Source organism: Mesitornis unicolor, unplaced genomic scaffold (genome assembly GCF_000695765.1).
Source record: "Mesitornis unicolor isolate BGI_N332 unplaced genomic scaffold, ASM69576v1 scaffold1722, whole genome shotgun sequence".
NCBI classification, from domain to species: domain Eukaryota; kingdom Metazoa; phylum Chordata; class Aves; order Mesitornithiformes; family Mesitornithidae; genus Mesitornis; species Mesitornis unicolor.
This window is the reverse complement of record NW_010171078.1, coordinates 41,031-62,072: the sequence shown is the minus strand read 5'-3', so window position 1 is coordinate 62,072 and position 21,042 is coordinate 41,031. Positions and strand designations below refer to the sequence as shown.

At 37.4% G+C, this 21,042-nt stretch overlaps 1 protein-coding gene across 1 annotated transcript in view; it reads right to left on the bottom strand.

Moving 5' to 3' along the window:
- Nucleotides 1-866: 866 nt before the first annotated feature.
- The window catches only part of BUB1B (BUB1 mitotic checkpoint serine/threonine kinase B), a 24,252-nt gene continuing 4,076 nt past the window's right edge, over nt 867-21,042 (bottom strand). The window contains exons 7-23 of the mRNA XM_010179883.1: nt 18,852-18,946; nt 16,563-16,786; nt 16,158-16,270; nt 14,542-14,639; nt 14,219-14,271; nt 13,607-13,702; nt 13,306-13,384; nt 12,817-12,919; nt 11,451-11,737; nt 10,334-10,503; nt 8,012-8,158; nt 7,718-7,830; nt 7,271-7,432; nt 6,417-6,559; nt 4,634-4,805; nt 4,139-4,245; nt 867-1,087 (exon numbers count right to left, since the gene is read on the bottom strand). Coding sequence (XP_010178185.1) covers nt 901-1,087; nt 4,139-4,245; nt 4,634-4,805; nt 6,417-6,559; nt 7,271-7,432; nt 7,718-7,830; nt 8,012-8,158; nt 10,334-10,503; nt 11,451-11,737; nt 12,817-12,919; nt 13,306-13,384; nt 13,607-13,702; nt 14,219-14,271; nt 14,542-14,639; nt 16,158-16,270; nt 16,563-16,786; nt 18,852-18,946 — 2,349 coding nt within the window. The 3' untranslated portion in view covers nt 867-900. The remainder of the gene's footprint in view (nt 1,088-4,138; nt 4,246-4,633; nt 4,806-6,416; nt 6,560-7,270; nt 7,433-7,717; nt 7,831-8,011; nt 8,159-10,333; nt 10,504-11,450; nt 11,738-12,816; nt 12,920-13,305; nt 13,385-13,606; nt 13,703-14,218; nt 14,272-14,541; nt 14,640-16,157; nt 16,271-16,562; nt 16,787-18,851; nt 18,947-21,042) is intronic.

The following is a 21,042-nucleotide window of genomic DNA, read 5'->3' as shown; positions in this document are numbered from 1 at the left end:
TTCCTCTACACTTAAGGTATATAGCATCTTGGTTTTGGATCCTGTAAATTCTGTTCTCTTATATAAAATTAAGCCTTTATATTGGTCTCAATAATACCATGCATAAAAGGTTAACACAAATATCTATCCACAAAACCTCCCACAAAAACCTGCAAACACTTCAGCACATATGGCAAATTTAGATGTCCATGACGTTTCTGAAAGCGTTCAATCTAGTCATTAACTCTGGCCTTTGCAAAAGAAAATTAAAAACTTGCACTAAGAAGCAAAAATTTAACTATGCGTCTTCTTCACTCATGACTTCTACATTTTCTAATGACAATCATCCATGAGAGTACATTCCAAGTAGAATCATTCAAGTTGTGTTTAAGTGTCCAGGAAGTCCTGTATGGTTATGAAAGCTGCCACCAAATGAGGAGCTTTTGTATCTAGCAGTCACAAGCAATTCGCAGTCAGGCAGAAGCACTCCAACAGGGATACTTAATCAAGTCCTTTGAAACCATCTGACGGTAACGTTTAATACGACAGAGTTGCTACCAAAATACAACTTTATTGATAAAACACCAATTAAAGACAAACTAAATGTAGAACAAACATGTTTCAGAGATGGCAGTGTGAACGAGGTATTAAATACATTTTTAAGGAGCTATACAAAAAAGGAAAGAGACAGTTATAACAACCAAATTGTCTCTGGCAAACTGCTGAGACACAGACTAGTTCATGTGGCAGGCTTAGGAGGTTATCTATGCACTGATGCAATGTCCACATTCTTCAGCGAGTCCCATGTGAAGTATTGCAGAAACTGCTACAATCACTGTTCATGCTTACATTTGAAAACAAATAAATAAAAAGTTAACAAATTATTCTCTATAATACAAAGTGTGTTGGTCCTCTATGAAGTCACAGGGTGTTCTCCAAGAGAGTTTCTCCCAGTGCAGTTAAGGAGTCACAAAGGCGTTCTTGGAAACAGCTGTCAAACATGGCACGCACTTCCTCTCTCAACTCCCTCAGCAGAGGCACTGTGGACTTACCATCTGCATTCAGAATTCTCCCAAAGAATTTACTCCAAAAATCACTGTCAACAGTCCTAAAACAAACAGAGTGGTCTTCAGTAAAATTGTATGCATACACAACATGTCTGTCAAGATTTCCATTTATATTCAGCACTAAATGCCCTGGCAAAACCAAGTCTGAAATGATAGTTTCACTCACATGAGTAAACGTAAAGAAAAACTAAGAATGTATTGTTAAGTTTATGCATGCGAGTCCCTTTCTCTTTCTCTGGTAGGATTCTGGATAGTAACTAGCTGAAATGATAGTTTCACTCACATGAGTAAACATAAAGAAAAACTAAGAATGTATAGTTAAGTTTATACATGCGAGTCCCTTTCTCTTTCTCTGGTAGGCTTCTGGATAGTAACTACACAGGCTGTTTCACAAGTCTATCAAAACCACTGTTTCTACCATTACCTGTTCTGGTGTACTTGACCACTGTCACCATTCACATTGAGCCACAGCACTTTTAAATTAAAGAAGTTATCAAGAGCATTCTTTGAACCAACAAAGTTGGCAGATTCCTTTAATGAATCAAGGGTACAAGTAAACCTTATTTCACCTTTTGCAAGTTACGTTCACAGGCCAATATTAAAGGAAAGTGGAATTCAAGAGAATTCAATAAATATTCAAGAGAAATTAAAAATAAATAAATAAAGTGTGGTTTACAGCCAGTTTTAGAATTCAATAAATATTCAAGAGAAATTAAAAAAAATAAATAAAAAAGTGTGGTTTACAGCCAGTTTTCCTATCTTTTTTCCTGCCTTCCAACAGCCAGAACTCCCATATACATGGCATTTAAAAGACAATTAATAGTAATAAATCCCCTGTCTCATAGATATACCCACACAACAATAAAAAGGTTAAACCTGTTAAATCTCAGAACACTGATATCAGATCTAAACCTCTGTTCTTCAGTCTTGTACTGAAGTCCATAGACCACCTTGCTTCTGACTACTGAAGCACTTCTCTCCCTCAAGCTTGGAGTTACATTGGCTTTTGAACAAATTCTCTGCCTCTGTTTTATGTAAGCAACTCACAAAACAGCAGCAGCCACAGTCTCAGAAGGAATCTGGCCTGCACTATTACACTTGTAACTCTTGCATTTTCTAAGAGAATGAAGTAATACAGACCATAGCAAAAGAAAAGGAAAAAAAAAAAATCAAGACTTGAAGTCATTCCTGCATGGACTTAGACAAAAAGAGACATAGCAGAGAAGGTTACATGTTGGTAAGGATGTCTAGGGAGTTACGAATTGCAAAAATAGTCCTAAAAGTTCAAACACAGCTTCTATAAGCTATCTCACATAAGCCTGCACAGACCAAGTTTCCTAAAATAGTAGGAGTGAAAATAGAAAAACTAAAAACACTCCTGGAAGTAAAAAAAGAGAAATATCTCCAAATCCATTCTTTAATAATGGTAACATTATGAAACTCCCTCCCCTGAAAAACAAGCTGTCAACCTTACAGTAATGCTTGAAGATGAAAAAAACCAACTTGATCAGAATTCACATTCTATCTTTCCAGAAGTCCTTCCTACGACATCAAGTGCTGTGCATTCATTCTACCAGCTTTTAAGTGGGTTCTGCCTTATTGACTGCCATTTGCCTTAGAAGAATAATTTTGTGTTTTGCCTTGCAATTCCCCACTGCTTCTCTTGTAGAATTAAATAGATAGATACATTTTTAAAGGCAACGCTTATCAGAAATCTGTCCTTCTGTCCCAACAGAATATTGTTAAAGACAGATCATGTTCTGATAGAAATCAATATAATGGAGTCCTATTTTTCAGAGCAGGTCAGACTTACTTGTCTCAAGGATATGTAATGTTAGAATATCTGTTAGTAGAGAGCAATAGCCAGTCTCCATCAATGATTTAGTTGCCCTTTTTTTTTTAGTATTTCTGAAACAAAGTCAGTATAAGATATGTATTTATTGCCAATTTATACATCATTGATATTAATCTCTTCAGAAGGTAGCCTTGGTGATTTCATTCTTCACAGCCTAGTGCTGTAAGTTGATCCTCTGAAGAAAAGCCAAAAGCTACAGGGTAGAGTATGGCATGCATACTGAGTACTCAGCAGAAACCTGCTACAGCCTTGTAACCACTGGTAACAGTCTATAACAATATAGAAACACAGATACACACCAAGCACAGAAAAACGCATTTTTCCCCTACACACAGCTCAAGATTGAGGTTATTTTTCCAAAGGTTGAATACAAGAAGCTAGGAAGTCTACGTAATGCAGGTTGCTAGGGAACTGGACAACTCCCAGACTGGTAGCAGGTTTTCTTAAAGCAATGGTTATAGAATTATATCCACACAGCAATTGTAGCTAATGTACCACAATTATAAATGCAGGTATCTGTCAGGTAATTTCTGTCATAAGCAGAGCACTCTGGAAAATCCTTATGACATGCTAAGGCATAAAATTCTGCAGAATGTGACTAACAAAGTGAACAAGTGTTTAGTCTAAGAGCAAACAAAGGGTAGATGAAAGCAGAGTACTCTTATAGCCAAAACACATGGCTAAAAGAGAGCAGTAGAGATGAATACCTGAGGACAAACAGCAGCTTCCAAAAAGAAGCTGCTTGCAAATGCATTTTGAATTATAATTTTAAATTATTTTTCTCTCTTGTGCATGTATACTGTTTCTGCAACTGTTACAGAGAGAATGCTGGCATCAGTGTCCTAGTAGCCCTTTAACAGGGCCTAGAATGAAAAGGACAGAAAACCTAAATCTCCATTTCTAAAGCAACATGCTCATGCAATTTTTCCCCTCACCAACCAACCACTTACAAACTTCTCCAACCCTGGTCTATCAAATTAAGAGGGAGACTAAAGCAGTCTGATCTGAAAGGATAGAAGCAGCAGTATCATCTTAACTGGACTGTCTCCTACACAGCACTAAGACTAACTAGACAATGAACAAGTCTAGTAGCTTCAAAATTAAGTCGCCACAGAATGAATGCTTTCAGCTACAGCAGCACTAATTTCTGTGGTCTAAGCTTTGAAGATGGTACAATTGCAAACAAAGTGAACGAAGTCTGCTCTTTCCCAGCAGCCTCCCCTGCAAAAGGACTTACTTGGATACATTTTGGCTGATTTTCCAGATGGAATTCTCTTGATAGACCTGGAGATGATCCCCAAAGAGCATCAAATGGACTATATCTGCAATGCCAACCAAGTCTACCTGCAATCACAACAAACATCAGAAAGTTCAAACTTCTGTCATCTTCTGCAGTCTACTACAGATTTCTACTGTTTGTGCTTTTACAAATTTAAGTCTGAATTGGTCTTCACATAAGAATTTTCCAGAGACCAGCTAAGCAAGAAAACTTCAAAAAGTAAAATTCTGGTCGTACTGTAAATTCCTAAATAAATGCAATAGTCACAGGCACTCAACAACACTGCTAGTCCCTTCACTTAATGCCAAATATTTAATCAGATGAAAAAAAATCTATTTAGTTATTACTTATTGATCAGAGCTCTCCACAGAGTTTGCAAAATATAACTTAAGAAAATAGAGATTTTGTAAAGGAAACACAGAAGCGAAGATGTACTGCTCAATAGATACTCACTTGATAAGGAAGAGAACTTTCTGTCAGAAGCTGTTGTCCATAAGGGGTCTGAGATATTGGAAAGCTGTTGGGCAAACTTACTCGAGACTGTAATCTCAAATCTAGACTGTGAGAGAAATCCACGATCTTCAGAGCTCTTGACATCTCATCATTACCAAAAGGATCATAGATCCTGAGCAAGGAAAGCAAATCAGGTATAAGACAATCCAACAAACTTTTTTTTTTTAAAAAAATGCAATTTAACAGTGGAATGAAGGTGAGTCTCGGCTATGTCAATGCTCCCCTCTGATGGTTAGCTTAAGAACTACTGCTGAAAGGACTAGCCTTGGACAGGGAACCAGCTGGCAGTCTGAAGCTTAAGGAGGATACTGGTATCTCCAGAGTAAGCAACGGGAAACACTACCAGGTCAAGGACATCTCTGTTTTGATATTTGTCAAAGTTATCTGAAACACAGTTGGTAGAATGGGAAAACAGCACAGTGCTTAGCACTTCTCCTTCAAGATCTCAGAATATTTTATACAAGAGAAAATTAAACTTCACATTACTTAAAAAAAAAATCTTTCCCGGTCTATACACTAGGGAGGACAAGCAGAAAAGACAGTGATGAGTATCTGTGTAGATGACGGTGCACTGCCAAGCCAACAACATGAACAGATCACACTTCTCACCAGCATTCTTCTTACATACTTGTATGCTATGAGCATATTTTGTAATTGATACTATGTGCTTGTCCTAGGTTATTTTTTGCTATCAAAAAAACCCTCAGAACAAACTCACACCAGTATCCTAACTTTTTGGCACTTTGGTTTATATTTGCCACAGAGAAATCCAGCAGGAGATATCCATGTCCATCAAGTCACTGTTAGATCAGAGACTTCAAAAGTGGGATGCATGCACCCTAAGAGATGTGCAAGACAATCCATTGGGGTGTGTGAAGAAAATATTAGAACTTCAGCAGTACATGCATGTAATTTATAAATAAACAAATTCTATAAATAATTATAAATAAATTCTAAATAAAATATATTGGGATATATCGGGATTGGACGAGATGATCTTTTGAGGTCCCTTCCAATCCCTAACGTCCTGTGATTCTGTGATATCAGAGATGCACATGTTAGATGACTACAGGTTCAAAATACATTTAAAGTTAATAGCTATTTTTAACATATCAGTGAAGACTAAGAACAGCCTTAGTGAATTTCTTTTAATGGAATTATATCTGAATCATTACATTCCAAAATTACTGTCTTCCCACACTCAGATTGCAGATTACATTTAAAGGGATATGTAACTTTGTTAATGTAATATGGGAAAGAGCTTAAAGAAAACTAGATATGTGCATCAAGTTACAAGCTGAACTGTAGCGGAAGCTAAGCAACCTGTTTAAGAGTGCGTCTGGATATTTCAAGTCCCACCTGACCTTTGGTTTCTAATTCCCTGTTTATCAGATATGTCAAACCGGGAAGCAAGTTATTTACCAATATCCAGTTAGCTGTCCAATACACTAGTTAAGTAAAAACTGAGAACACAAGCTATAGCAAAACGTTTTGTTTAGTAGAAGTTTTACAACATCATTGCATACTATTTCTATAGAAATAAACAAAAGAAAGGTTTATTCCTAAACAAAGTGTTTTCACTATTTTCAGAATACACTGTAGCCTAAAAAAAACCTGGACTGCAAGATCAGTACTCCAACTAAAGAGGGGAAATTACAAAAGCACAAAAGTTGTAGCTGAAACAGTATTATAGATCCTCCCATATTCATACACAGAGACCAACCTGTCTCCCAGAAAGAACACCTCTGGACTCAGGTCTCCATGGACAATCTCTGCTCTATGGAGCTTCTCTACCACGCCCAGAAGATTATAAACGACCAGTAGGATAACATCATCTGTGATGGACTTACAGCCACGAATAACATCCTGAAAACAGGAAATAAATATGTATCTATATACCGTTTTACATTAGATTAAGTGAAATATTTATAGCTCACCTGTTTTCCTTATTCATCTGTCAAGAGATAACACTCCTACCCTAAATTCAGCATAATCAGATTTTGCCGGTGATTGGCACAGCCAGAATTAAAAAGAACCATGAGCTCTTAGGAGACACTATTGTTCAGAAGTGGACCAAAGATCAGGAGGAGGAAACTGAACTCAAGACTGAAATCACTATTTAATTTGTATCCTATTTATATGCAACAATTCAAAACGCACTTACAAGACTTAATTTAAAATGTAAATCCTTCGGCAAAACACTAAATGCTACAACCTTGCTATAGCAGACTGGAACTTATTGGAAGATGTCAAGTTAAACAAGAGTTTTAGATGCAGACCTTATTATGGAATACCACATACTTCTTGGTTCAGGTTGTTTAGAGCTCATCAATAAAGAAAATGTGAAAAATCAGTTCAAGTTTGTCACTGATAAGCACATGATCTACGAATGAGAAATAAGCTTTGACTAAGGCTATAATAGACAGTCCTAATTCATATATAGCTAAAACAAAAACCAGAGGATTAAACACACGAAGCTATCTTCAGCAATGAGCATAATGACAAACAAAACTCACTAATGGTACCTATGCAAGAGTTCATCTCATCTACAAGCATATTTTGTTGATCTGTACTGACCCCAAGCGTAAAGTAATTTATATTCCTGTGCAAAATAGCACAGCCGTCTTGATACAAGTAGCAGCTGAAATTCTCACTGAAGCTTTGCTCAAAGTCAGAATTCAAACGCTCCTGCAATTGAAGTGTGATATAAAAATCCCAAGGCACAGGCTGAGAATGCACCTACAAGAAGGTAGAGAAGAACAACATTTATTTTCAGAATAAAGTAAAATTGCTCATGTTCACATTCTTCTGCTCCATTTTTTTTCTCCTTACTTAACCAAGGAAGACATTTACCACAGTCAGAAACTTTTAATCTACATCAGGAATTAGAAAGAGGACTTGGAGTAGCAAGCTCCATGCACAGAATTCAGAAATTAAGACCAAACCTACTGCATTTTACTTTATATTGGCTGAGGAGATTTTAACATTTCACACTACTTATACAATAACCATCATACATGTTACCTTTATCGCAAATCCCTTTGTATCCAACCGGGGAGAGTTCTCTAGAATGGCAAAAAACATCTTGTGTTCTTCATTGGTCCAATATTCCCATTTGATACAGTAAGTGTCAGTTCCTGTTATGAAAGTTTACATTCATGAGCTGTAACAGCAAATATACGTACCCAGGCTGTTCAAATTATTCCCCTTCTACACCACAAAACTAGTGATGGTGAATATGAAGCCAATATTTGAATATTTCAAACCAATTAGAACATAAATAGATCCCTTGCACTGTACAGTGTTTGGCATACCTACCTAGTTCAACGTTTTTCTCAAACTGCATGACAGGCAGAGCGCCAGCCTCCAAATGAAAGTCTGGAGAAGCAGTCAATGATTCTGGCATAGGATCTAAAAGCTCTTTACGCCGTTCAGTGCACCACAAGACCTGAGTTACGTCATCACCTAGGAAGACAAGTAACAGGAACAGATGAGTTGAAACCAGGTGTTGAGTCTCTGTGATTTAATGGTATCTGTCAAGAAAAAATAACCTGGATATTGGAAGTTTTCTACCTGCATACTGATTTACTCCATCTCCTTTCAGGAAGTCAATTAATCTCTTTCCAATAGGTTCTTGTTCTGTGAAGTGAGCATAACACTCATCTTTGAAACTACCTTACAGACTATTTCATCATGAAGTCTCAATGATTCTTCTGTAGTGTCATGTAAAATGTATCCTTCACAAGAGACAGAGCTCTGAATTAGATTAGGTACATCTGCTCAGTCACAGCAGAATTCACAGAATCATTAAGGTTGGAAGATACCTCCAAGATCAAAATTCAATCTGATCTTGCAAATTAACACTCCTTTTTCTAAAATCTGTGTCCAGAATAAGCAATTAGTTTATGATTTTTAAAAGAAGAGTTTTATTGAAATTCAATCCTTTGAATATAGCAGGGGTTTTATGTAAGAAAATTAAAACAAAGTTGGACTCCAACTGTGCTGCTCACTGCAATATTAAGAATTTAACGGCTTTCATGTCCTGGAAGACACATAAGATATTTACCTGCAGGTCTGGGCTTATGTTCCTGCATAATAGTACAGGGAGAAAAATCATTCAATAGATGAGTTCATCTGTACAAAACCAAGGTAGCCTGAGAAGTGTTGATCTCAAATGATCAGGCAAGTAAAACGCAGCAGAACTAGACGGCTTTTATTGACTTCCTCTCCCAAAGACAACGACTAGTAACAGGTGACAACATTTTAAGCTTTCACAGTACAGAGATAAGAATCAGAGTATCATTACCTACTGTTATATTTGTATTTATTTGAAAAGCACTGCAGTAAGATATTGCTCAGAAAGTAATTCTGTGAAAGTAGCTCCAGGAAACATTGTAGGTTGAAGGCTAAATAGGTGTTCCAATATTTTACCATCACAAATGTATGGAATTTACTGGCATATTTTACAAGAATAAACTTACAGACATCCAAAGTAACTTTTCTGCTCTACACAGCATTAACGAATCCTCAGTTAGATTTGATACACCCAGGTTGAAAACTGCAGTTCTAGGGAGATGTGCAGAAAGCAAGAAAAACCCAAAAAAGGAACAGGAATGATAAAAAGTTTGAGAAATGACCATTAAAACATCTGAACAAATGCCTTCTTTTTCTAAAAAGAATCTGTAGAGATCCTTCATCTTGCTCTAAAGATTAGTGCATATGATAAAAAAACGAGTGTAAGATCTATCCAAAATATTTCAGCTATTTCAGTGACACCACTCTTCTAATTGTGTTGTCATTCCAGGTCCCAAGCAGGCTTCGTAAGATAGCCTGCAGACACACCATAACAATCTTCTCTAGAGTAGATACACTGAGAATTTTCAGATACACAGTTCTAATTAAAAATCTATTACTGATATTAATATATCATAAAATAAAATCGAAGGAGTTAAAGAAGGTTAAACACCTGGAAAACTGTCAGTCAACACAAACCTAATTCTACAGGGTGGATTTTGAAGGCTTTTTATGAGCATTCCTGTTCTAACTACAATATAAAGAGTTACAGAGATAAACAACGGTCTTCGGCCAGAAGAAAAAAATTAAAACTAACTATTGAAGTACCAGCATTGTTTTCCTTCAGTAGGAAAAAGAAACATACTGCAAAGCAGCACAATAGTTTACAGCAAAATTATGTAACTTTCACTAGTTTTCAAATTCACATTCACCTTTTTCAACATGGCATTTATCAGCACATGAGATCACACAGTATGATTAAAGAAAAAAATCAACACAAAACAAAGCTGTCTTATAAGTTCTCATTACCATCCAGTCCAAATTTTTCACTTCAGAATCTGACCTCATTACTCCTACACACTCTCTGCTTTAATACCTTAAATATCTTCTCCGTCACCTTAATATTTACGTCTTTTGGATGCTGACAAGCATGTTATGCTATGTAGCTCACTACTGCTGACAAGGGAGACACAAGTTTAGTCAGAAGTCAAAGTAACAGGAAATACACAGAAAGCAGAACAGAATACAGAAAGTACAGGAAAAGCATCATAGTTTAGTGACACCTGCAAGTTATTTGTTGTGAGTGAAACTCACTTTAGTACTAACCAGTAATGTTTTCACCAATACCTCCAGAATCAGTAACCATTTCTGCAGGCAAGCTATGAGTAAATTCCAGTTTCTCCGGGATATGCAAGTATTTTATAGTAGATATTTGTGTAACAGAGGAAAGAGAAGATCCTGAGGAGACAGAAGATCCTGACGAGCGAGTATCTTCCAGGCTTGCTTCCATGATCGGGCTGTAAATAAAGTTATCAACTAGTCAGACTTTCAGAAGATGCAGTGTCTAGGTAATGCCAGCCTAGCGACTACAAAAGGATACTATGTACTCCCAGACTTCTTCATGTCAAAGTTCTTTCCCACCCTTACTGGAAAACCAGTAGTTATGTCAGAGTTTCATTTTGGCTTCAATGCTTGTTTATACTCAGAATCTTAGTCTACAGATGAATTTTATCTTCTCTTCCATTAAATATAACTGGCATAACAGACGACATACTGAATGTTTACTACTCCCTTAGCTACCAAAAGTCAGAGCTACAGTGCTTTTAAAGCAGTGGAGGGTTGGGTGGGAAATAACTCTTGCTCTTCCTTCCTAATTATAGTCAGCATGGTTTCTCAGGGAACTTGACAAGCAAATAAACACCTTCAGTATAGTATACATGTTTGCATACTAACAGCTAGCAAATCAAACTCAACTCTAAATCAAGAAAACCCTGTACAAAGGATGCTTTTTTCTTTACAATTATAAGAAACAGGAGGTTGTTTGCCAGTTTTTTTTCCCTTCTCTCCAGCTTTTCTCCTCTCTTGAAGAAATCTAAGCCATAATCACCAGATGCATTTTATATAATAAAATAATGCCAGAGGCATACAAGTATTAAAGGAACTGATGATTTTACTTCTAATCTCCGGTTAGAGAGACAGAATGTGTTTATGAATTTCTTTGCAAGTTATCTGGTAGAAAAAGCATGGAGTTAAATCCCGTAGCAGTAATGCTGAGAAACCAAGTGGGCTTGCTATTACCTCGTAAATCTGCTCAAGGCAAAATGGACCCCGAGCTAGAGAAACGGCCACCTTCAGTACATTCTGATTGCTTTAGAAAATTGTTTCTTCAGAAACAGAATAGTAAAATTACAACCAATGGAAGACATATAGGAAAAGGGGCTTAAGATGCTTTGTTGTTAATTACCTGAGTTTCTTTATACAAAGCGCTTCACTGAATGCTCCCTCACAGACCGGTGTTTCCTGATTCAGAGATGCAGTCTTAGATTCTAGGGAGTCTTCCTTCAGGACACTCTCTGAAAAAGCAGGAGCTGGGACTCTCTGAGCTACCACCCCATGAAAGGGCGTTGAGGCCAAGTGGGCAGCCCTAACAAAGTCACACGTGTCTTCTGGGTTGGCACAAAGGGTTTTGTTCTTGTAGGAGCTAGTCACAATTGCATCTTCAGTCAAAGGTTCAATTCCATTCAGCTCATCCTGAAAAAAGTAGGAAGAGACAGTGAAAAGCCTGTGGATGTTATGTAAATTTTAAAAAAATATATATATTTAAAAGCTGAACATTTATCCCTCCCCTTTCTTCCACCTCACCACTTTCCAACATGAATCCGACCCTGAGTCTTCATGTACTCTACTTTTATTGCTCAATCAAATTAAGTAATGAAACCCTACATAGATACCCAACTAGACGATACCCAACCAAAGGGTAGCTTTGTTACCCTCTAAAGTGCTGCAGAGCTGCCATGAGATGTTGCAGGCTACTTATTATCTACCACACCAGAAGTGCATTTCAGTTCCGTTTCATATTCCATATTATTACAGCGTTTTCTAAAATGCTGGACACTGAAGACACATAGAACATGTAAAGCAGCACTCCGCAGTTATCCAGACTGACTCTAGAACCAAAACAAGCACGATGCTTACCATGCTTAACCTTGCTAAGTATTTCAATATTGTAGATGTACATAAAATTCTTCTCAGCTCAGAATAAAGTCCTCTCACTCAACTAGTCTAAAGGTCTATCACAGCATGCAGTAATTAAGTCCTTTGGTGAGACAGCAGCTACCACCTCTATTGAAAGCCTTACAAACATCTGCAAAACTGCCACATAAAGACACATGCTTTTTTATGAAACAAGATTAAAAAGGTTTAAGGGAGCCAAGCTTAATGTACTTCAGATGAGGAACAGAGATGCTTGTTGGGATGTGTGGCAAGAAAGTAGGTGGAACAGGAGCCACTATTTAAGGGTGCAACTCTTCATCACAGTAAGTTTCTAAAGTTTCAGAGTAATGCTGGCCACTAATCAGTTGCTTAAAATCTGGAAGGCTCCTTATCGTCATCTCCATATTGGCCACCTTAAAGCCCAATAAAAACATTAAATTCCCAGTATAATCTTAACACCACCCAATTTAAGTATTGCCACACCAGACAGAAGTTTAGCATCCTTGCTTATCTCACGTGACGTCAGTCCAGCCAATCCCACTCAGTTCAACAGTAGGACGTTCTATGGTGGTTTCTCCTTGACAAAAAATCTGCTATGAGGTAAATGGTTTCCTTACACAGGCTTCTGGTGATACGTTTTCCTCTGCAGTTAGAGAATCTGAAGCTTTACGAATGGCAAGAGGGCGCTGGGCACTTTTCTGTGTAGGATCTGCAGAACTACTAAAGATAAAGTTACATTCCATTAAATACTTATTAGAGTAGCTTCCAATCTTCAACAGAGATTCCTCTCAAGAGTTTAAGTCTACCAATCTACCACTTTCTATTACAGAACTACCAGTAAAGTGCAATATATACAGCTCTCCAGGATGAAGAGTTTATATAGCAGCTTAAATAGTTCTAGACTGAGAAGGAACAACAAGAGACTATTGCCTCATCATGGACTTCCCATGTAGAGTAATGAAATGAAACAAAAAATGCAAGTATAAACAAACCAAAACATCACTCCACATCCATTCAAGAAGCAGTACTTTATTTCAGCTACTACAGCAAGTAGTTGATACTTCAGTTTTCTCTCCCTCTGAAATCTAGGTCTTGAATAATTCTACCTTATAGTCTGATCTGTCAAAGTAGAGGATTCATCAAATATGGTGAAAAACGTAGCAGGATCCGCTGGGGGAAGATGACCTACATCTGTGAAGAAAAACCAAGAGGCTCTATTTTATCAGCAGTTTTTCTACAACAGTGTATCCAATGCTAATGAAAACATTTAATACATAGCCTGAAAAATACCAGTCCTAGGTAGACTTCCCAGGAAGTTACAGAACTGACATTTAAAGAAACCTATTTTAAAAAGGTTTGGTTTTGTCACATTACCGAACCACACTTAGCTTGCTCGTTTCAGAATACACTTCAGAATTGTACCTTCTTTTCCAAGGCTGGCCTCATCCTTCTGTTCCTCCTGTTCATTCTCAGAGTCTAAAAACACATTTCCTCTTTGCGTATCTGGACATATATAAAGAGACTGGATAACCTCTGTTAACAGTAAGGGTAGTCAATTCAGGTCAAAAGTAAATTTCTTCAGTACACACCCTTCCCAACAACAAAACTGAATATATTAATTTCTGATTGCATTCCTCCACCTAATCCTCTGAGAAAAAAAAGACTGAAGATAGTATTAATCTTAGTATTAAACTCTCTTACAGATTTTAGTAAGACTGCATATATGAAAGTGTGAAGAAAGCTCTTAAGCTATTAAAAGAAAAAGGCTCTTCTGCTTGAAAGTCCTTACAAATAATGACAGTTCTCAGACCTCAGATGCTCAGTCATTTGCTGACTATGATTGAAGGCACTCAATATTAGCATGCTCTCATTTGCATTCTTCCAATCCACCTAGACTTTTGGTTTTAGTTCGTTAGCCTTGCTATTCATATAAAAGAACACTTCCCTTCAACACAGCTTTCTACTTAATGGTAAATAATTTAATTTCTTAATGGTAAATAATTTAATTTAAATACTTACCCTCAGAACAAGATGGTTTATGCAGTTTAGTATCTTCAGAGACTGAGGATTCACTGTGAAGAAGATACAAACTTGTTTCTTATATTTTACACAGCTTCACAAAACATAAGTAAACTCTGTAAAGGCAAGCCAAGCTGACTTATGTTACTTGTAAGAAGTTTAAACCCCTCGGACAATCGAAAAAAGAAAGATTACAGATTTTGGTTACAGGCTGATGCTTAGGGGTATATTCCATTCTCTGTGGAAACAGGCTCTCTGTTAGCGATTCATGATACTCATAACTTCAACTTTTTCTATTGCTAGCAAAGGAAATCCTGTACTACCTTTGCAACTGAGGCTGTTTCTCCTCAACTTCTGTTGCACTCAGAAAAGTAAATCCTTGCAGTCCCAAAGGTGGTGAAGCTTCTGTTATCTCTGTTGGCTGTAGAAACAAAATCATATTTAAATTCTACAGTGATGGAATGGCAAGCCATGCAGCAAGGTTCCAAGAACATTATGATAATCCTGTGTAGGTTGTTAGAGCCCTGATGGATTAATAGTTGTCTTCAGACATTTTCTTTACACTTAATTTACTTGCATGCTGCCCTAGTTTTGCTGGAACAGAGTTTTTTTCCTTTCCCTCGAAGTAGCTAATGAGAATTTTATTTTGGGTTTGTGCTGGGACTGATGATAACACACCAGTATTTACATTTTTAAGGTTTATTTTCCAGTCTTTCTACTGCACCTGTGGTTATAGCTTCTTTGGGGTTTTTTTTGGTTTGTTGGGGTTTTTTGGTTTGGTTTTTTGTGGGGGTGTTTGTGGGGTTTTGTTGTTTTTTGTGTTGGGTTTTTTTTGTTCCCTTTCTTTTTCTTCTCTTTACACAAGAGGATTGGGAGAAGGCAAAAGCCCAGGACTCTCTGGGACACGTGACCCAGTGACAGAAGATTCAGGTGCATCCAAGCTGACCAGTAAAAATGTATTCTATCCCATAAATGTCATACTCACAATAAATTAGGGAGTTTGCAGGGGATGACCTCTTCCCTTTCTTTCTTTGATTCCTCCTTCGATCCCTTCTCTTCCCGTCCCTTCAACATCGTGGTGGTAGCCTTCTCGACCTCTTCCCTTTCTTTCTTTGATTCCTCCTTTGATCCCTTCTCTTCCTGTCCCTTCAACATTGTGGTGGTAGCCTTCTCAGTTCCTGAGGCTCACCCCTCCCTTCTCCCATTTTCATTGGCATACAGCCAGCGGCTGCTGTCTGGGACCTGAGTACAGCTTTTGATTGCTTTATTACCATTGTTCCTATTCTTGTTGCAGTTCATTGGTATTATTACTAATATTTCAGTTTGGTTTATTTTACTTATTAAATAGTCTTTATCTCAACTGATGAGGTCTTTTACTCTCCTGATTCTCTTTCCCATCCTACTGGGGGAGAGTGGGCAAGCATGTGTGGGGTCCTTAGTTGCCTACCAAGGTTAGCCCACACCACTTTGCAACCCTTCACTTCCTTCCCTAGTTCCAGCTGCTTCTCCTGTCTTCTTTTGCACTACAACTTCTCTACGTAAAATGAAGCCACATATGAAGAGAGCTTAAGAAAGAACAATTCGCCCTTAAGCATTTGGTATACCTTTACTTAAAAAAATTGAGAAGTTTATACCTTAGCATAACGTATCTTGTCTGATTGTTAAATAACAATACTTGTAAAGTAACACTACAAAACCTGAAGTCTTTGATATACATTCCTATAATGAAAGGATATGGCTTGGGGACAAGTAAGGGAGAAGAAAATAATTATTTCTGTAAGCATTCATTTACTGGGTGATGCGTGCATACAGACAGACATCCCTTCACAACAAGTTTTTTAAAGTGTTAACCAAAGAGAAGTATATAAGATATTGTACCTCTTTTGATACTTTTACTTAAAATAGAAATATTTTTAAAACAGCTAAATGAGGGCAATACCTGTTCTTGTGGTTGTTGCTGCTTGTCATCTTCTTTCTTCTTTAATTTCTTCTCCAGGTCCTCAATTTTCTTTTGTATTTCTTCCTTCTTCTGTGCTATGTCCTGTATCTCCTCTAAGGAAGAAAAGCTTTTAAGGCACAATGCATATTTCACATGCAATCTGTGGCTAAAGCCTAAATTATCTTTAAAGGGACTAAAACCTCATATTGTCTTTCTCTGTTTCACTGCTTACATGTAAAGCTGTCAGATACATTACTTTCTCTATGCCTCAGAGCAGTTAAACAACGATTCCAGTAGAAAAAGAAAAGCAGGTGCAATAACAGACAGATGTATGCTGATAAGAAGTAAGTATAATTATATGATTCTATCTCAGAAAGCCTTATGCCATCCCACTTTGAAGCATACCTTCAGTTTTCTTTAATACTTTCTTTCTGTAGATTTCAGCTCGAATCTCTTCCAAAGAAAATTCTTCGACTCCAGCATAAACCTTATCTTTACAGTACATCACCTCTGTCTTGTCTTGAGTATCCTTCTGATGATTTTGCACTCGCTGTAGTGGATCCTCCTCTTTCTCAGGTTTGCGAGCACTTAGAACACAGTTTATGCTGGGCTCAATTTTGCAGGGAGTCCTGAAAAAACATGCAGTTATTACTTTGATTATATGTACTTCGCTGTAACACAGAAAAGCACGCACAGGAGAGAAAATAGCTAATTCCAGAATCTAGCTGTAGAGTAGTCTGAAGACATTCTGGTCCGCTGATAGAAAAAAAGAAAAACAAACAAGAAAAATGGAATGACAGCACATAAAAGGCAAGTATACCAACTCAGAATTGTGTAATCAAAAAACCCCAAACAACTAAATCAAACTGAAGTGTTAATAAGGCCCAGTCAAGAGCAAACAGAAGTCTTAGGATACTCTGAATTGTTGTGCATTCTGGAGCAGGTTCTATATTCACTTTAGCTCCATTGATCTGTGTGACCACACAGGTGACAAGTCCCTAACCATCCTACAAAACTGTTTATAGGGACTGAGGGTGGGGATCAGCAGGACATAAAAATGGAAGATCTTGGACTAGATAAAGCAAAAAAGGGAAGATTTAAGATGCAATAAGAGGGGAGTTTGCCCAAGGAGAATGTTTTGCATGTCAAGCGACAGAAATTAAGTGCCTCATTAAAAAAAAATAAACAAAACTCCATTACTGAGCAGTGAAAGGAGTCTGTAGCAATCAATTTCTTAGCTTGAAAGTGCTACATGCTAATTTCAGGAAAGAGGAACAAGAATTTGTACAGTTGTACAGATACCAGTAATCCAGATGACTCCAGCAATTATCTGTACCTCAATAAAAGATGATCTGAACAACTGACCCTGAAAAATGTAACTGTGCTCTAGGTAATAAATAGTTCAAAAGTAAACACAATGCACAGTTCCAAGACATCTGTTTTGCATGTGAATGGACTCACAACCAAACAGGTGCTCCTAATGGTTGGGTTTGGGGTTTTTTTTAAAGCTTTTATTTGCAGGGGCGGAGGCTTATTACCAAGATCACTACAGGGTCCTTCTACCCAAGTCTCTGGATGAAAACTGATGGCATGATTTGCATTATGTTTACACAAATTCAACACAGCACTTTCAGACTTGATTTGGTTGATGGCCATGGCATCAGGAGGAAACTTGCTTTTAAACTTTCAACTATGTAATAAAAAATTATGTACAAACTCTCTGCTCAAAGTGCTTACAGCTAATTTAGCATGATGTTCAGTTCCCACTCATTCCTTCATTTTCCCTGGTAGAAAAGGATGCTGCCTCCTGTAAATAATAAATCTTCATGTAAGAGATACTACAATGTCAAGAGATCCAATTCCATGGCATCACTGACTCTCAGGAGCAAGAAGTAGTCTTATAGCTTAGACAGAAACTAGTTTTTTTCTTAAACTAAATTGTGTTATGTCCTTGGTCAGAGCTACTCTGCAGTCCACGTGCAACATACAAAACTCACAGGAAAAAACCATGCTGTTCAGCATCCTTTGATTATATGCAATTCAGAGCCAAGGAAGCCATCTAATATCAAACATTCTTTTCCATTTCTCCTTAGGAAGAACCTATGCTTTCTGTGGCTATCGTTAGCCACAGAACAAGAAAGTTAAGCAGCTTTGCAAAATAATAATATAGAGCAACTCCATCTCCTGGCATGTATCAGCATTTCAGGGAGAACTGTACACACAGGAAGGTAATTTCAGGCAAAACAGCATACTCCTCCATAACCTAAGCAACACTGTTGTCATGGAAACTGATAACTTGTTTCAGAATAAAACTCCAGATAGAATAAGCACAGAGTTCCCAAGATAGAGGAAAACAGCAGTAAGCCTGTCTCAGTTTCGAGCTGCTTTCATAGCATACAGCATCTTAAGAGAGATAACTGTGTTTTTGTGTAAACACACTGAGTTAAGCTATTAGCATGTATAAATATGATACAGGCTTCCATATAATGAACAGCGATAATCAAACACTTCATACGTCCTTATGCATCCTCCAGTGAAGCCTCTGCCATCAAGCTAAAGCACTAAGAGCTTCCAGGTTGACAGATTAAGTTCTAGTAGACCTAAAAGCTTGGCTATTTAGCAAAACAAGTCAGATTTTTACAAAGCACCTTCGATAATTTCAAATGCAATCCCCATTTCAAACCAAAGACTCACATGACTTGTTGCTGAGCTGACTCTTCCACATAGGGTGTGAAACTGGGCAGTGGGTAGGGCACTTCTATACCAGAATTTGCACTGTTGCGAGGACGCTGAGGAAGAAAAAAGTCAATGATAATAGTTTAAAGATTCATTTTTAGACACTACATTCTTCTATACTCTGAATCTCATTTTCGCCCAGTGTTTGGCTCATTTGTAGGTTTTGTCATTAAGGAAAAAACAAAAACAACAACAACAACAAAAAAAACAAACAAAAAAACACCAGAACACACACAAAAAAACCCCAAACACAAACCTGATAGACTTTCCCAAGATTAATTTACAAGATTAACCCTGTTCTGAGACATAAACAATTACAGATCATCAGCTGATCACTAGCACCTAAAAAAGCAAGACATACTCCTCCTACATGTCCTCACCAGTACCTAGTTTCTGCTACTCTGAGAGCATGTTGGTCAAGCTAGGCATTCCAGTTGCTTCTCTTGTTCGTTTTCCAGAAATTCTGTGTCTTTTTTTGTTTAGCCAAGACTGTCCCAAATCCTCTGACAGTGTTTCTTCTGCTGTCTGCCAAGAACCTCCAAAACTTCTCAATTTTCCTTTGAGAGGCCATTCCAACACTACCAAAATCCTTTAACTGCTTCTGGAGTCCGTTATTTAAGAGAAGCCAGATGGAACGCAATCTGACAACATTCTGCTCTCATCTGCCTCCTTGAAATTCCCCAAGACTCTTAAGCAGAAAAAGTTACATGGTGGGGATATTTCACAAACTTGACTCCTCTTTTCAACCATCTTTCAAACTGTTTACTTAGCCATCTTCACACTGGCAATAAAACAGAGGTCTCTTTCTTCTGTGCAGCTCTTTCACTTTAATACAAGCCAGAATGAGCACCACACTTCAGTGAAGGTGAACTAAATATCTTCAACTCTTCTGTTGGTGGCAGCTTTTTCTTTTTTTTTTTTTTAAATTAAATCTAACAAAATTAATGAAAGGGGAGACAGGGAGAACTCTAAGGACAAACATTAAAAGAATACAGAAGCATTTGGAGACCAGAATGAGTGTGTTAAGCAGCACAAAGTAAGGCAACTGAAAAAGTTTTACATTAATAATTCTTCCTTTTCATTCTTAGCTATATTAAAGCTGTGATTTACTGAATTTTTCCATTCACTTAACGAAATTGCTTTGTATCTGGCAGTAATTTGCAGAGAAATATCAACAGGCTGCAAGCCAAGGCACCACAGAAGCTGGGATTCCCATAAGAACATTATTAAAAGAATAAATAGCAGTTGGGATTTATACAAAGGCAATCTTTAAAAGACTAAACTATGTTATTATTAAGTATAACAGGACCTTGGACCAGCCTAAAAGTAGGAGTTCAAAACTACACCAAGCACTGTGTGCCTGGGTTATCTCAACCAGAACACTGGTTGAACGGTGTGCATGGTGTGTGGCAGAGTATCTTGGTCTTGGAACACCTGGCCATAAAGTATGGGAAATGATGGATCAGAAAGTGCTGTAGTGTGTGAACATCCTGATTGGCTGCACAGTCAGGTCCTTATCTGTAGCTATAAAAGTAGAGGTAGAAAATAAAAACTTCACTTGGAAATAGCTTAATAGAATAGCTTAAACATTGTAGCACAGCTGCTTCTTTTCATGTCTCCAGCATTAGTTTAAACCATTGGAACCTACTTCCTGTCATCCTATTGCCAGGATAAATACTCCATTGATACAGTCGTTCTTCAATTCTTTTGATCTCCATTCTTCTGTTTTCCTCATAAGGACTTCAAAAGAGACTTGCAGAATGCTGTACATGTCTTATTTTCATAAGAAGATAGGCAACAAGTTCTTCCTTCAAGTTGTATTGTATTATATCATTTTAACATTTGTTCTTCTTTTCTACTGAATTAGCTAATGTCTGGCTTCTCTCCCGTTCTTTAGCTAGTGTTTTTTCTCTTATATTCCTTTTCTGCCCTCCAAACAGCTTGGCAGGCCACCTCTACCAATTTTTCTGATTAGCAAGAATTATAATTTCTTGATTTAAGAACTCTAAAGTTCTTAAAACTTATTCTAGCAATATAAGCTTGCTAAACTTTAATAGGTTACACATAGCCAGAGACTCTTAAGGACAAAGCTAGGAAGAATGTTAGTTACTGACACAAACCCCAGGCAAGGGAGAAAGAGTACAACCTT